The 16,995-nt window shown below is 43.0% G+C and overlaps 1 protein-coding gene across 1 annotated transcript in view; it reads left to right on the top strand.

Annotated features, from left to right (window-relative positions):
* LOC142652819 (solute carrier family 2, facilitated glucose transporter member 11-like) overlaps positions 1-3,113 on the top strand; it is a 76,395-nt gene extending 73,282 nt beyond the window's left edge. The window contains exon 13 of the mRNA XM_075828528.1: positions 2,843-3,113. Within this exon, the coding sequence (XP_075684643.1) occupies positions 2,843-3,040 (198 nt within the window). The 3' untranslated portion in view covers positions 3,041-3,113. The remainder of the gene's footprint in view (positions 1-2,842) is intronic.
* The last annotated feature ends 13,882 nt before the right edge of the window (positions 3,114-16,995 follow it).

Genomic DNA, 16,995 nt, shown 5'->3' with positions numbered 1-16,995 from the left:
CCAGGATAGGTAAGAATAATAATTTTGCTTCTTTATGTGTTACTGATTATTTTTGTGTGTTTGTGTTTTTTTACAGGTTCGGTTGTTGGACTTCGGATACGAGGACTTCAATGACGGCGTTTTTTTTTATTCTCAATAAAATGGTTAATGAGGGTTGTGTTTTTTTATTTCAATAAAATATTTTTTCTATGTGCTTGTATCTTTTTAAACTTTATTATCACCGCCTTAGTAATGGCCGCTGGCTGATTGACAACCTCCATTACTAAGGCGAGGCTTAATGTTAGCCGGTGCAGAGGCTACACTAACCCCTATTATTACCCCGGTACCCACCGCCACCAGGAGTACTGGGAAGAGCCGGGTACGAACCAGTACCCGACCATCTGTAGTGACGGGCAGGCACCGGGGTGGCCGCAGGCTGGTAGTATTAGGCTGGGGAAGGTCAAAAACAGTGGCCCTTCCCACCCTTGTAATGCTGCCTGCTTTTCCTTTGTGTTGTATCTGGCTGGTTATGAAAATTGGGGGGGACCCCCCATTTTTCATAACCAGCCAGATACAATAAAGCAGCAGCAGCCTAGCATCACCAGGGTAGGAAGGGCCACTGTTTTTGGCCTTTCCCCTCCTGATAATACCAGCCTGCGGCCACCCCAGTGGCCGACCATCACTACAGATGGTCAGGTACTGGATCGTACCTGGCTCTTCCCAGCACCCCTGGTGGCGGTGGGTACCGGGGTAATAAAGGGGGTTAGTGTTAGCCTCTGCATCGGCTAACACTAAGCCCTGCCTTAGTAATGGACGCTGTCAATCAGCCGGCGGCCATTACTAAGGCGGTAGTAATATAGTTTAAAAAAAACCACAAAAACATAGAAAAAATATTTTATTGAAATAAAAAAAAAAAACACACAACCCTCATTAACCATTTTATTGATAATAAAAAAAAAGCGGTCATCGAAGTAGTCCTGGAATCCGCCATAGTCCAACGACCGAACCTGTAAGAAATCACACACAAAATTATTAGTAACACGTGTTAGGCTTAGATACAGGCCCCATATGTGATACTGTCTGTGGGAACCTGTATCTAAGCCTACCACAACGTAGGCTTAGATACAGGGTCCAGCAGACAGTAATCTTATACAGTATAAGATTACTGTGTGCTGGGGCCCTGTATCTAAACCTACAGTGTGGTAGGCTTATATACAGGGCCCATCAAACAGGATCACACATGGGCCATGTATCTAAGCCTACCATGTGATTGGCTTAGATACAGGGCCCAGCAGACAGGATCACGCTTGGGCCATGTATCTAAGCCTACCATGTGATTGGCTTAGATACAGGGCCCAGCAGACAGGATCACGCATGGGCCATGTATCTAAGCCTACCATGTGATTGGCTTAGATACAGGGCACAAGCAGACAGGATCACACAATCTGTGATCCTGTCTCATGGGCCCCCTAAGCCTGCTACATCGTAGGCTTAGGGGTTGTACAGTACCTAAACATTGATGGCCTATCCTCAGGATAGGCCATCAATAGCTGATGTGTCTCTCGGGACCCGCAAATCAGCTGTTTTGAAGGGGCCGCAGCACTCGTATGAGAGCTGCTTCCCCTTCATTTCACTACTCGCTCACACTGTGAATCGCCGACACGGATTCACAGTGTGACCGGAATGAAGTGACAGGAATGAAGGGGAGCAGCTCTCGTATGAGTGCTGCGGCCCCTTCAAAACAGCTGATTGGCGGGTCCCGGGAGTCGGACCCCGCCAGTCAGGGCTAACCTTACCTTCCTCTTCGGCCGCGGCGGGAGTTCTATCGTCTCGATGCTGTGCGCGGCGCATAGCGCTGTGACGTCATGCGCTGCGCACAGCGCTTGACGTCAGGACCTCCGCTGCGATCCGGAACCAGGAAGGTAAGTAAAGTATGTTACTATAGTAACAGGGGCCCGCGGCCCGAGTTACTATAGTAACTTTTTATTGATGTGGTGCGGGGGGCCGTGGGCCCCCCTGGCTTCGGGGCACGGTCGCAATTGCGACCGCTGCGACCCCTATAGCTACGCCAGTGATGGCATGTGAAAAGTTTTTAAAAAGTTTAGTTACGCTTTAAGACTTCAAAGATGGATCTTCGCAAGGAGAATCAGTACCTTTCAATAGCATAATAATGTAGTTTCTGAAACGGTCCCATATTATCTGAATGTATGGAACAGATTTTCAGTCACATACATTTCTGCATCAATCGGCTGTGTGTGAATATAACCTAAATCTGCCAATGGACATTAGCCATTTTTCAGTGGATCTCAAAAATCTATGAGGATAACCAGGTGTTTGATGCCTAATATTGAGGACAAAATAGATCCCAACCAAGTAATGTCTATAATGATTGCAGATAGTTGATCTTTTTTACCCCCAATATTAGGCATCAGAGAGACATATTAGTTTATACCTTTCCAACTCTCTTGTCTCACCTCTAAATCATTATGAGATAAGTGGCAATATATAGGTCTGGGAAACAAGAATGTGCATGGTAATGGAAGAATCTGCCCTTCGAATATAGTGATTATATAGTCAGTTTGAAGGATGGAGATTTTTTTTTTTCTTTACACAAAACCAATAACCTAGTTTATTCAGTGGTCAGTCAGCCATCTACAAATGGTGGTACAATGCTATAGGCAGACTGCACTACAGGTCTGTAGTATGGACTCGTATTGTACCCTGTGTGCCACTTTATGGTGCCTCTGTGAGACACAGATCCCAAATAAGTATGTGGGCTGAAGCTACAATGTGAAAAAGTCAACCTGTTTCTCTTCTGGCAGTTTTCCTTATAAGTCAAATATTCTTCTGTTTTTCCTTCCAGGCCACTATGGGGCAGTTTTGTTTCCTTATCTTCCTCTTCATCACGGCCATCTGTGGGGCATTTCTCTACTTCTATCTACCTGAAACAAAGGGAAAAACTTGGCTGCAGATAAGAGAGGATTTTAATAAACACAACTTCACAAATCACCATCGTATAAAAGGCCAACCAGAAGTCTGTGTTATATCTACCAGATTGTAACGTCAGGGAAGTTCATCCTGGTCACAAGACAATTGGATTTGGAAGGAAACAGCCATGAATCTGATGTGAAGGAAGCACACTTAGTTTACTAAATAATGTATTCTTCATGGAAGCATCTGACGATGAGTGTGAATCCTTTAATTTCTGAGCGCACACATGATTTCATGTGATAGCGACCGCACTCATGGATAAACTCCTTTCAAGGGAAAAAGCTTGCTTTTAGGCTGGAGTTATGTTATATTTATGGTGACATTGTGAATGATGTATTATGTACTAATAACTAATATTATATGCTGATGCCTAATATTATACGTTTGTATACTGAATGGTTAATTTTCTTTATCACAATTTTTTAAACTATAAGATTAGGGCACATGCACACAGCCGTATTATGGCTCAGGTTTATTTCCAATTTTGTCATCTAAAGTTTGCCTCCTTTTCCATTGGCACATTAGACAGCCCCTCGCCTCAATAGAATACTCCTGCAGATCAGATACCTGACTCATTTCCAGTCCAGTAAACGGTTATTAGTTCTGGCTTAACCCCTTAGGACACCGCCTGTTTTCGCCTAATGGACCAGGCCATTTTTTTTTTAATCTGATATGTGTCACTTCATGTGATAATAACTTTGAAATGCTTTTATTTTTTCAAGGGATTCTGAGATAATTTTCTCGTGACACATTGTACTTTAAGTTACTATAAAATTTGTTTGATACATTCAGTGTTTATTTGGGAAAAACACCAAAATTTAGAGAAAATGTGCAAAAATTTACATTTTTCTAAATTTAAATGTATCTGCTTGTAAAAGAAATAGTAATACCACACAAAATAGTTACTAGTTAACATTTCCCATATGTCTACTTTATGTTTGCATCGTTTTTTGAACATTCTTTTATTTTTCCAGGACGTTACAAGGCTTAGAAGTTAAGATATCACTGCCTATATGAACGATTAAGATTTACATTTTATTGTAGAAATCAAAAACTAAAAATGAACTAAATAGCCAAGGAACTATTAATGGCGTAAGCACGGCGACCAGTAAGGGGGTGCAAATGGGTACTATATTTGTCTGTGTACACCTCAAGATGCCTGAAAAAAATCTCCCCCTCTTGATTATGATATAAACAACTGGTCATCCATGCCACTAGAACTGTGTCCCTACGCGTTTCCGCACCCCTTGTTGGCAGGGTGCATCATCAGGAGTCACAATATTTATTGATTAAGAACACCTAATGGCTGGTAAGCAGTTATTGCGTGCTTAAACATTCACCCGGCTCGTGCACGACACTAGTCACCTGGTCGAACACGAGCAGAGTGAATGCCGGACATAAATAGTAGTAGTTCCTCCCACCCAGCGAAGATATGGCGCCCGGCCAGCCAATCCCATACAGGCATACGCCGATGACATCACCTGGACAGGGCGAGCCCACGGACACAGTACAATCGCGGACGAGAGCAACCAAAGCGTCCCTAGTAACCAGGGATCATTAGGCGGCCAGATTCCGAACTACAAGACGAATGCTGGCCTTAGATTGAATGAGGATAACGGTTGGCAACACTTGTCAACAAGAAGACCTCAATCACCATCATAATATTAAATAGGGGACGAGGGAGCACTTTAATAAGACATAACTTACGGCTGCCCGCACTACCTAATTGAAAAATGATAGGTGGAATAGCATAACAGACGACTGGAAATGAATACAGGGTCAGGGAAAAATTGGTAGAAGTATAGGAAGAGCACGAAGGGACATACAATGAAAACACCAGGCGGATAGATATAAATGGATTATGGATTATAGGAAACAGTTATATGATATTTGGTCATTGAGGCCCGCAGGTTTCATGGTATGCATGCGGAAGAACCATTGGGCCTCTTTCTGTAAAATCCTCTTGTCCAAATCCCCCCCCCCCTAGGAGATGGTCGTATTTGTTCAATCCCCTGGAATTTAATCACGTTTGTATTGCCACCATGGCATTCCCAGACATGCCGTGCTACCGGAGTATCCTCACTTCTACAAATGTCCCCTATGTGGTCCATGATCCTTCTCCGAAACTCTCTGATGGTCTTGCCAACATATTGTAGTCCACACGCACAGTAAATTAGGTAGACAATTCCTCTTGTTTTACAATTAATGAAAGACCTATTGTCAAATGTCCTACCTGTGGTGTAACTACAGAAATATTTGCGGCACCGTATGGAATCACAGGCCTTACATGATCCACACCTAAAGGTTCCCTTAATGTCATGTGTAAGCCAAGAAGTAGGTAGGGTTGGCTGCAGGTGGCTATGCACTAAACGGTCCCTGATGTTTCTCCCCCTCCTGTAGGTCACCAGTGGTCTATCACCCACCAGACTTCCAACATCAGGGTCTGTTTTGAGGATCCCCCAGTAGGCCTGTAGGACGCTCAACACCTCCTTGTTTGATGAATCATACGTCCCTATAATGCGTATCTGATCATCAATCAAATGCTTCCTTGGATTAAGGAGATCACTCCTGTTACAGCTCAGAGCGTTTTTGTATGCTGATCTAAGGTCTTCTCGAGGTTAGCCACTCTGAAGAAATCCATTCTGTACGTCGGATGCAGCTATTCCAAAGTCTGTGATGGTAGAGCAATTCCTTCGCACCCCCAAATACTGTTCCTTGGGTATCCCCCTTTTCAGTGGTGCGGGGTGCCAGCTCTCCCATCTAAGAAGACTATTGGTCGCTGTGTCCTTCCTAAAGATACTCGTTTGAATACATCCTTGTTCAGTCTTGAAGATATTGATATCGAGGAACGTCATTTTGCTGTCATGAATTTCGGAGGTAAAAAAGAGCCCCATCTTATTGACATTAAGGATGGCCACAAATTCATTGATCTCCTCCTTGGTTCCCATCCAGAGAATCAGGACGTCATCAATGAATCTTAGCCAGAGAAGAATCAAGGATGTCCATTTGTCCATGTCCTCATTAAAAACAACCTTCTTCTCCCACCAGCCCAGGTATAAGTTAGCATAGGAGGGGGCACAGGGACTTCCCATCGCCACCCACCCGAGCTGGTGAAAGTATTTACCATCAAACAGAAATAAGTTATGTTCGAGGACAAATCTGAGTAGGCTGACCACAAACTCGTTGTGAGCCTGAAACTGTAGTACCCTTTCACTCAAAAAGTCCTCTACAGCTCTGCACCCAGAGATGTGGGGTATAGAGCTGTAGAGGGCCTCGACATCCAGGGAAGCTAAATGGACGCCGGTGTCACACCTAATGCCCTCTAGCCTTCTAAGTACATCCATCGTATCTCTGATATAGGATTGGAGGGCCGATACGAAAGGACGAAGGATTCAATCGATATATAGACTAGCATTTTGGGTCAAATTGTCGACCCCCGACACAATGGGGCAACCTTTAAGGGGAGACATGCTCTAATGCACCTTCGGCAGACCATAAAAGGTGGCATATTGTGGATGATCGAAAAAGGATGAATCGTTGTTCATCAGCGCTCAACAAATTAAGGGATTTGCCTCGATTTATTAATTCCTTTAGTGTATTCCCAAAGATCTTCATTGGGTCACTCGGTAAAATCCTATAATAGGCTGTATCCCCCAAAATGCGATGGCACATGATCTTATATTGACTCCGATTCATCACTACAATGTTCCCACCTTTATCTGAAGGCTTGATGACAATTGTCTCATCCTGTTCAAGTGCTTGTAGACCTGCCATCTCCTCCCTAGATGTATTAAATTTAATCGCATTCAGAGTATCCACTTTCCTGAGTTGATCCACCACTACCTCAAGACATAAATCGATCGGTGTGTTAGGGTATGTGCACACGAGAACTGGCTTTTACGTCTGAAAAAACAGACTGTTTTCAGAAGAAAACAGCTGCATCGTTTCAGACGTAAAAGCTCCTCCTCGCATTATGCGAGGCGTCTTTGACGCCCGTAATCTTGAGCTGCTCTTCATTGACTACAATGAAGAACGGCTCAAATTACGTTGCAAAGAAGTGCCCTGCACTTCTTTGCCGAGGCAATCATTTTTACGCGTCGTCGTTTGACAGCTGTCAAACGACGACGCGTAAATTACAGGTCGTTGGCACAGTACGTCGGTAAACCCATTCAAATGAATGGGCAGATGTTTGCCGACGTATTGGAGCCGTATTTTCAGGCGTAAATCGAGGCATAATACGCCTCGTTTATGCCTGAAAATAGGTCGTGTTAACCCAGCCTTATCGTTGATGGGTGCATTTCTTGTCGATGGGTCCCTTAGATTAGTGAAGGGTCCATCACCAATGTTCCTTTGACCCTCTTCCTATAATTGATCAAGCTTTCTGAGGTGTGACAGATCCTCCTCTGAAATCCCCAATTCTAAGCCTGTCATGGGTTTTGAAAAATTTCTTCCATTTAATTTTGCGCACAAAAAGATTTCGATCCTTAACCCATGTGAACAGATCAAATCTATTTGTGGGCACAAATGACAAACACTGTTTCAAAATGCTAGTCTCTTCTGCGGTCAAGATTCGTGATGAGAGAATCATTATCTGCAGATCATCCTCGTGATGACTGAAGATTAAACTTCTCTCCTGTCTCGTAGGAGGTACTCTGAGATCGGATGGTTCCTGGCTAAAAAACCGTCCCTATTGGATCATTTTCCTCTGCCTCTACCCCCCGTAATTTTCATACTATAATCGAAAATTTTGCCCTCCTTAACCCCTTCCCGACATTTGACGTATCCATACTCCAAAGTCGGGTAGGGGAAGTATGGAGCGGGCTCCATACGATGACGGTGTCGGCTGTATGTTACAGCCGACCCTTCAGAGTAACTAGCGGCATCGCGTTTGAGCACGATCCCGCTAGTTTAACTCGTTAAATGACGCGGTCAATACTGATCTATGGCTGCTCCGATTCATCACTACAATGTTCCCACCTTTATCTGAAGGCTTGATGACAATTGTCTCATCCTGTTCAAGTGCTTGTAGACCTGCCATCTCCTCCCTAGATGTATTAAATTTAATCGCATTCAGAGTATCCACTTTCCTGAGTTGATCCACCACTACCTGCTATGGCTGCCTGCGGGCTTAATGAACGCCCCCAGGTCCGCCATCTTTGTACACCTATTAAGCCTTGCCTCCGGCAGGGCTTAATAGGTGCCTGTCAGAATCACGATATATTGCAATACATTAGTATTGCAGTATATCGTACAAGCGATCTAACGATCGCTGGTTGAAGTCCCCTAGGGGGAGTAATAAAAAAAGTAAAAATTAGTTAACGTTTTTTTTGGTGTAAAAAAAAAGAAACCCCCCCCCCCCCCAAAAAAAACCCCTTTTCCCATTTTACCCCTAGAGCATAGTAAAATAATAAATAAATAAACATAATTGGTATCGCCGCGTCCGCAAAAGTCTGAACTATTACAATATATCATTATTTAACCCGCACTGTGAAAGCATTAAAAAAAATAATTTGTAAACGCCAGAATGTCTATTTTTTGGTCACCTCATCTCCCACAAAAAATGAAATAAAAAGTGATCAAACCGTCACATGTACACCAAAATGATATTATTAAAAACTACAGCTTATGCCGCCAAAAATAAGCCCTCATACCGCTTAATCGACGAAAAAAAAAAAAAGTTGTGGCTCTCGGAATTTGGACACGCAGAATAAATTTTCTTTTTTACACTTAGGTTTTTACATATAAAAGTAGTAAAACATAGAAAAAACTATATATATTTGGTATCGCCGTAATTGTATTGACCCACAGAATAAAGTTAACATGTTGTTTTAATTTCACAGTGAATTCCGTAAAAACGGCGTGCAAAAAACTATGGAGGAATCTCTGTTTTTTTCATTTTCTACCCCACAAATAATTTTTTTCCCATTTCTTAGTACATTATACGGCAAAATAAATGGTGCTACGAAAAACTACAACTCGTCCCGCAAAAATCAAGCCCTCATAGTACTAGATCGACGGAAAAATAAAGACGTTATGGCTTCTGGAATGTGGGGAGGAAAAAACGAAAATCTGAAAGTTGTTTACGATGGGAAGGGGTTAAAGTCAGCAGTATCACGTACATATTGGAAATGCTTCCTTTCTTTTATATGTCCAGTGAATTTCTCTATACCCTGCTGGAGTACTAATTCTTTTCTTTCATAATCTGGATTATTGGAGAATTTTCTAACTGATTCAATCCCCTCTTTGAGTTCAGCAGAGCTGCGGGCCAGCAACATTTTTTCTTCCTCAAGCAAAATCCCCATAAATCTGAGAGACGAGTCACTGGATTCCTTCTCCCATTTTTTAAGAAGATCAGGGGGCCTAACCCTTGCAGCTGGAATAAGGGTAATGCGTAACACTCGAGGTACGATTTATTTCTCAGATAAGTATCTATGGTTTGAATCTCCCACCAAGACCTGATGTGATCCTTATAGATTTTTGTAAATTGGCTAAAAGAGGTACTGATGCTCAGATGTTGTGCCTGAGAGGCCAGTTTGTTTTCAGAGAATACTTTTGCATCACTCATCCATTTGGCCACTTTAATCTCACCAGTAAGGAAGCCTGCCATCCCCACTGTGAATTATTAGAATAAATGGAATTAACACTACACAACTAATGTTGTGTTGCTAATTGTAGATATACGTTCACTTGTAATCAAAATAGATATCACTGCCTATATGAGTACCTCCTACGAGACAGGAGAGAAGTTTAATCTTCAGTCATCGCGAGGATGATCTGCAGATAATGAATCTCTCATAACGAATCTTGGCCACAGAAGAGACTAGCATTTTGAAAAAGGGTTTGTCATTTGTGCCCACAAATAGATTTGATCTGTTCACATGGGTTAAGGATCTAAACCTTTTTGTGCGCAAACTTAAATGGAAGAAATTTTTCAAAACCCATGACAGGCGACAGTCAGTGGCGGATTATCATTAGGGCGTTTCGGGCGGTCGCCCGGGGCCCAAGGCTGCCAGGGGGCCCAAGGCTCCCAGGGGGCCTATGACCGCCCGAACCCCCTCATGCCCAGTGGCGTCGCTAGCACCGGAGGGAGCCCCGGTGCCAGGACTGCACCTGTCAGGCGAGGGGAGCTTCGCTTCTACTTAGCAGCCGTGGTCTGTGCTGCTTTAGAAGCTCCCCCTCCAGCCCCCCTTCCCTGCTCTAAACATCTCTCCTCTGCTGCTAGCTGTCGGGACATGGGGGAGGGGAGACTGTCGGTGGGCTCTGTGTCGTGCTGTGAGCAGGAGAAGAGCTGTGGTGAAGACATAAAAGGTAAGTGCATTTGTGTTTAATGTCCATATTCATGTATGTTTAATGTCCATATTCATGTGTTTACAAGGTGTACTTTGTGTATAATGTGCATACTCGTGTATAATGTGCCTACTTTGTGTATAATGTGCATACGCGTGTGTACTTTGTGTACTATGCATACTTTGTGTATAATGTGCCTACTTTGTGTACTTTGTGCATAATGTGTGTACTTTGTGTACTGTGCGTACTTTGTGCATAATGTGCGTACTTTGTACTGTGCGTACTTTGTGCATAATGTGTGTACTGTGCGTACTTTGTGCATAATGTGCGTACTTTGTGCGTACTTTGTGCATAATGTGCGTACTTTGTGCATAATGTGCGTACTTTGTGCATAATGTGGTACTTTGTGTACTGTGCATACTTTGTGCATAATGTGGTACTTTGTGTACTGTGCATACTTTGTGCATAATGTGCCTACTTTGTGCATAATGTGCGTACTTTGTGCATAATGTCCTTACTTTGTGCATAATGTGGTACTTTGTGCATAATGTGCCTACTTTATGCATAATGTGGTACTTTGTGTACTGTGCGTACTTTGTGCATAATGTGTGTACTGTGCGTACTTTGTGCATAATGTGGTACTTTGTGCATAATGTGGTACTTTGTGTACTGTGCGTACTTTGTGCATAATGTGCCTACTTTGTGTACTTTGTGCATAATGTGCGTACTTTGTGCATAATGTGCCTACTTTGTGTACTAGTGTTTAGGTAGTGTTAGCAATAGTTACGGCGTGGCAGGGTGGTGGTGGAGAAGGGGGCCCAAGTTTGGGTAACAGCCCAGGGCCCATGGTCTTCTTAATCCGCCACTGGCGACAGTGCTTAGAATTGGGGATTTTAGACGAGGATCTGACACACCTCAGAACACTTGATCGATTATGGGAAGAGGGTCAAAGGAAAATTGGTGATGGACCCTTCACTAATCTAAGGGACCCATCGACAAGAAATGCACCTGTCAACCATTAACACACCGATCGATGTATTTCTTGAGGTAGTGGTGGATCAACTCAGGAAAGTGGATACTCTGAATGCGATTAAATTTAATACATCTAGGGAGGAGATGGCAGGTCTACAAGCACTTGAACAGGATGAGTCAATTGTCATCAAGCCTTCAGATAAAGGTGGGAACATTGTAGTGATGAATCGGAGTCAATATAAGATCATGTGCCATCGCATTTTGGGGGATACAGCCTATTATAGGATTTTACCGAGTGACCCAATGAAGATCTTTGGGAATACACTAAAGGAATTAATAAATCGAGGCAAATCCCTTAATTTGTTGAGCGCTGATGAACAACGATTCATCCTTTTTCGATCATCCACAATATGCCACCTTTTATGGTCTGCCGAAGGTGCATAAGGGCACGTCTCCACTTAAAGGTCGCCTCATTGTGTCGGGGGTCGACAATTTGACCCAAAATGCTAGTCTATATATCGATTGAATCCTTAGTCCTTTCGTATCGGCCCTCCCATCCTACGTCAGGGATACGATGGATGTACTTAGAAGGCTTGAGGGCATTAGGTGTGATACCGGCGTCCATTTGGCTTCCCTGGATGTCGAGGCCCTCTACAGCTCTATACCCCACACCACTGGGTGCAGAGCTGTAGAGGACTTTTTGAGTGAAAGGGTACTACAGTTTCAGGCTCGCAATGAGTTTGTGGTCAGCCTACTCAGATTTGTCCTCGAACACAACTTCTTTCTTTTTGATGGTAAATACTTTCACCAGCTCAGGTGGGTGGCGATGGGAAGTCCCTGCGCCCCCTCCTATGCTAACTTATACCTGGGCTGGTGGGAGAAGAAGGTTGTTTTTAATGAGGACATGGACAAATGGACATCCTTGATTCTTCTCTGGCTAAGATTCATGGATGACGTCCTGATTCTCTGGACGGGAACCAAGGAGGAGTTCAATGAATTTGTGGCCATCCTTAATGTCAATGAGATGGGGCTCTTTTTTACCTCCGAAATTCATGACAGCAAAATGACGTTCCTCGATATCAATATCTTCAAGACTGAACAAGGATGTTTTCAAACGAGTATCTTTAGGAAGGACACAGTGACCAATAGTCTTCTTAGATGGGAGAGCTGGCACCCCGCACCACTGAAAAGGGGGATACCCAAGGAACAGTATTTGGGGGTGCAGAGGAATTGCTCTACCATCACAGACTTTGGAACAACTGCATCCGACTTACAGAATAGATTTCTTCGGAGAGGCTATCCTCGAGAAGTTCTAAGGTCAGCATATAAAAACGCTTTGAGCTGTAACAGGAGTGATCTCCTTAATCCAAGGAAGCATTTGATTGATGATCAGATACGCATTATAGGGACGTATGATTCATCAAACAAGGAGGTGTTGAGGGGCCTACAGGCCTACTGGGGGATCCTCAAAACAGACCCTGATGTTGGAAGTCTGGTGGGTGATAGACCACTGGTGACCTACAGGAGGGGGAGAAACATCAGGGATCGTTTAGTACATAGCCACCTGCAGCCAACCCTACCTACTTCTTGGCTTACACATGACATTAAGGGAACCTTTAGGTGTGGATCATGTAAGGCCTGTGATTCCATACTGTGCCGCAAAAATTTCTGTAGTCGCACCACAGGTAGGACGTTTGACAATGGGTCTTTCATTAATTGTAAAACAAGAGGAATTGTCTACCTAATTTCCTGTGCGTGTGGACTACAATATGTCGGCAAGACCATCAGAGAGTTTCGGAGAAGGATCAGGGACCACATAGGGGATATTCGTAGAAGTGAGGATACTCCGGTGTCACAGCATGTCTGGGAATGCCATGGGGGCAATACGAATGTGAATAAATTCCAGGGGATTGAATAAATGTGACCATCTGCAAGGGGGGGGGGGGGGCATTTTGGACAAGAAGATTTTACAGAAAGAGGCCCAATGGATCTTCCGCATGCATACCATGAAACCTGCGGGCCTCAATTAACAAATATCATATAACTGTTTCCTATAATCCACAATCCATTTATATCTATCCGCCTGGTGTTTTCAGTGTATGTCCCTTCGTGCTCTGCCTATATTTCTACAAATTTTTCCCTGACCCTGTATTCATTTCCAGTCGTCTGTTATGCTATTCCACCTATCATTTTTCAATTAGGTAGTGCGGGCAGCCGTTAGTTATGTCTTATTAAAGTGCTCCCTCGTCCCCTATTTAATATTATGATGGTGATTGAGGTCTTCTTGTTGACAAGTGTTGCCAACCGTTATCCTCATTCAATCTAAGGCCAGCATTCGTCTTGTAGTTCGGAATATGGCCGCCTAATGATCCCTGGTTACTAGGGACGCTTTGGTTGCTCTCGTTCGCAATTGTACTGTGTGTCCAGGTGAAGTCATCGGCGTATGCCTGTATGGGATTGGCCGGCCGGGCGCCGTGTCTTCGCTGGGTGGGAGGGACTACTACTATTTATGTCCGGCATTCACTCTGCTCGTATTCGATCAGCTGACTAGTGTCGTGCACGAGCCGGGTGAATGTTTAAGCACGCAATAGGTGCTTACCGGTTATTAGGTGTTCTTAATCAATAAATATTGTGACTCCTGATGATGCACTCTGCCAATAAGGGATGAGGAAACGCGTAGGGACACAGTTTTAGTGGCATGGATGACCAGGTGTTTATATCATAATCAAGAGGGGGAGATTTTTTCAGGCATCTTGAGGTGTACACAGACAAATATAGTACCCATTTGCACCTCCCTACTGGTCGCCGTGCTTATGCCTTTAATAGTTCCTTAGCTATTTAGCCCATTTTTAGTTTTTGATTTCTACAATAAAATTTAAATCTTCATATAGGCAGTGATATCTATTTTGATTACAAGTGAACGTACATCTACAATTATCAACACAACGTTAGTTGTGTAGTGTTAATTCGGCTTAGAACTTTAGCAGCAATTTCTCACAGAAAATGTCAAAAGGCTATTTTTTCGAAGACCAGTTCAGTTCTGAAGTGGCTTTGAGGATCTTATATATTAGAAACCCCCCAGAAAACACCCCATTTTAAAAACTGCACCCCTCAAAGAATTCGGGACAGCATTTAGAACGTTTCTCAACCCTTTTGGTGTTTGACAGGAATTAAAGCAAAGTGGAGGTGAAATTTACAAATTAAATTTTTTAAAAGTAAAAATAATTTTTAATGAAAACTATTTATAAAGTTGCACCAATCACACTGACTAACCTTTTTATTGAAAAAAAATGCCATTCAAAAGGTTTACATAGTCTTTAAAGCGGTTTTCGCATAAACACATGTATCCCGTATCCACAGGATAGGGGATACATGTGTGATTGCTGGGGTCCAACCAATGAGGAGAATAGGGGACCGAAAGTCCCCCGAAGTGCTCCATGAGAATGGTGTGCTTGCTTGACCAATGCTCCATTAATTTCTAAGTAACCGCCGGAGACAGTGGTCCCGGAAGTCCCATAGAAATTAACCCCTTCCACCTGCTTGCATTCTGGGCCCTAATGACCAAGCAATTTTTACAGTTTTTCCATCGTCACATTCGAAGAGCTATAACTTTTTTATTTTTGCGTCTACATAGCTGTATAAGGTCTTGTTTTTTGTGGGACAAGTTGTATTTTTTAATAGCACCATTTTGGGGTACATATTATTTATTGATTAACTATAATTAACTTTTTTGTGTGGGGGGGGGGGGTAATAGAAAAAAACCTGAAATTTCACCACTCTTTTTCGCGTCCTAAATCTACGCCGTTTACCGTGTGGTATAAATAACACAATAACTTTATTCAACGGGTTGTTACGATACCAAATTTGTATAGATTTGTATGTTTTACTACTTTTACACAGCAAATACACTTTTTTTTTAAATTATTTGTTTTTGTGTCTCCATATTTGAAGAGCCATAATTTTTTTTTGCGGGACGACTTGTAGTTTTTATTGGTACCATTTTGGAGTAGATGCGACTTTTTGATCACTTTTTATCACATTTTTTTTAAGTCAGGATTCACAGAAAACAGCAATTTTTCCATTGTTTTTTATTTTATTTTTACGGCGTTCACCGTGCGGGTTAAATAATGTAATAGCTTTATAGTCGGGGTCGTTACGGACGCGGCAATACCAAATATGTGTAACTTTTTTGCTTTATTATGGTTTTTTTAATAGTAAAGCATTTTGTAAGGGAAAAGAGTGTTTTTCATTTTTTTCACATTTTTTTAATTAACTTTATTTTAAAAAAAACATTTTTTACTAGTCCTACTAGGGGACTTTAATATGCGATCATCCGATCGCTTTTATAATACACTGCAATACTTCTGTATTGCAGTGTATTACTGCCTGTCCGTTTAAAACGGACAGGCATCTGCTAGGCCATGCATCTGTCATGACCTAGCAGGCATTTACTACAGGCAGAGAGCTGAGAGCAGGGACATTTAACGGCTCCCTGCTCTGTTTATTTATTCTGTTGCAGCGCCGTGAAAGGGCTATTGCATCAGAATAAAGCCCACTAATGATCTCCGTAAAAAGGCGTATCGGCGTTCATAAAGGGGTTAATGGAGCTCTGGCCGAGCATACGAACCAGCGCTTCATTCTCATGGAGCACTTCGGGAGGACTTTCGGTCCCCCAGTCTCCTCATTGCTGAGGGTCCTAGCGGTCGGACCCCCAGCGATCACAAGTGTATCCCCTATCCAGTGGATAGGGGATACATATGTTTTGGAGAAAAACCCCTTTTAAGACACAAATAATTTAGCAGCACCCAGCTTTAAATATTTGATATCAGGTGTGTAAAACTATGCATCCCGTCTGAGCTAAGACGTTTGAGCAAAGATTACATAGCATATTCGATAAATTGGAGCCCGATTTCCAAACTGGTACACACCTTTGTATAACTCCATGGACATACCCTACATCCAACCAAGGCCGGCGTTAGTGGGGTGATTTGGTGGGACAGGATTCGACACCCCCCCCCCCCCTTCGGACTACAGTGGCAACTTTTTAATTGGCCGCTCTCTATTGGATTTAAGCAATACATAACGGCCGATAATAACTATCCTCGCCGCACTGGGTCCTGACACACAGTCCTGATGTGTGCAGTGGCACCTGAAGCTGAGGAGGAGCCCGGGAGAAAGGAGGATAAGTATATAGAGGGGTCTGGTCTTGGGTATGAATTTAGGGGACTGGTCCGAGGTTTGAATTACTTTTGGTATTTAGTCTGGGGTCTGAATTAACTCAGGGGTGTGGAGTCTGAATTTATTTAGCGGTCTTATTTGGGGTCCGAATTATTTTGGGATCTGATTTGACCAAATATATGAAGAAGTATACATTTGAATGTCAGTGCTAATGTCCATCTAACTAGTTACCCTGTATACACTAAGTCGCTCTACACTCATAGGCCCCACGCACACGTATTTTCATCTATTCCGGAATACTGTCTGTAAATAGGGTCCGTATTGCATCCGTATTCCATCCGTATATACAGATCTGTAAAAAAAAAAAAAGAGGGAGGATGCAAATGATGTCTTCCACATGTTGCATATCAACGCTTTCGTAAATACGGACGGTATACGGCTGTACGGTAGCCGTCCGTATTTACAGAAGCTCCCATAGTAAAAATACTGAAAGGAGTCCGTGGACAATAGAAATTAATGGGTCCGTAATTACGGATGAAAAATACGGACGTGTGCATGGGGCCTGAGCAAAACCCATGCACACAAACT

Source organism: Rhinoderma darwinii, chromosome 1, assembly GCF_050947455.1.
Source record: "Rhinoderma darwinii isolate aRhiDar2 chromosome 1, aRhiDar2.hap1, whole genome shotgun sequence".
Lineage (NCBI taxonomy): Eukaryota > Metazoa > Chordata > Amphibia > Anura > Rhinodermatidae > Rhinoderma > Rhinoderma darwinii.
The sequence above is the reverse complement of the archived record's forward strand: the minus strand, read 5'-3'. Positions and strand labels throughout refer to the sequence as shown.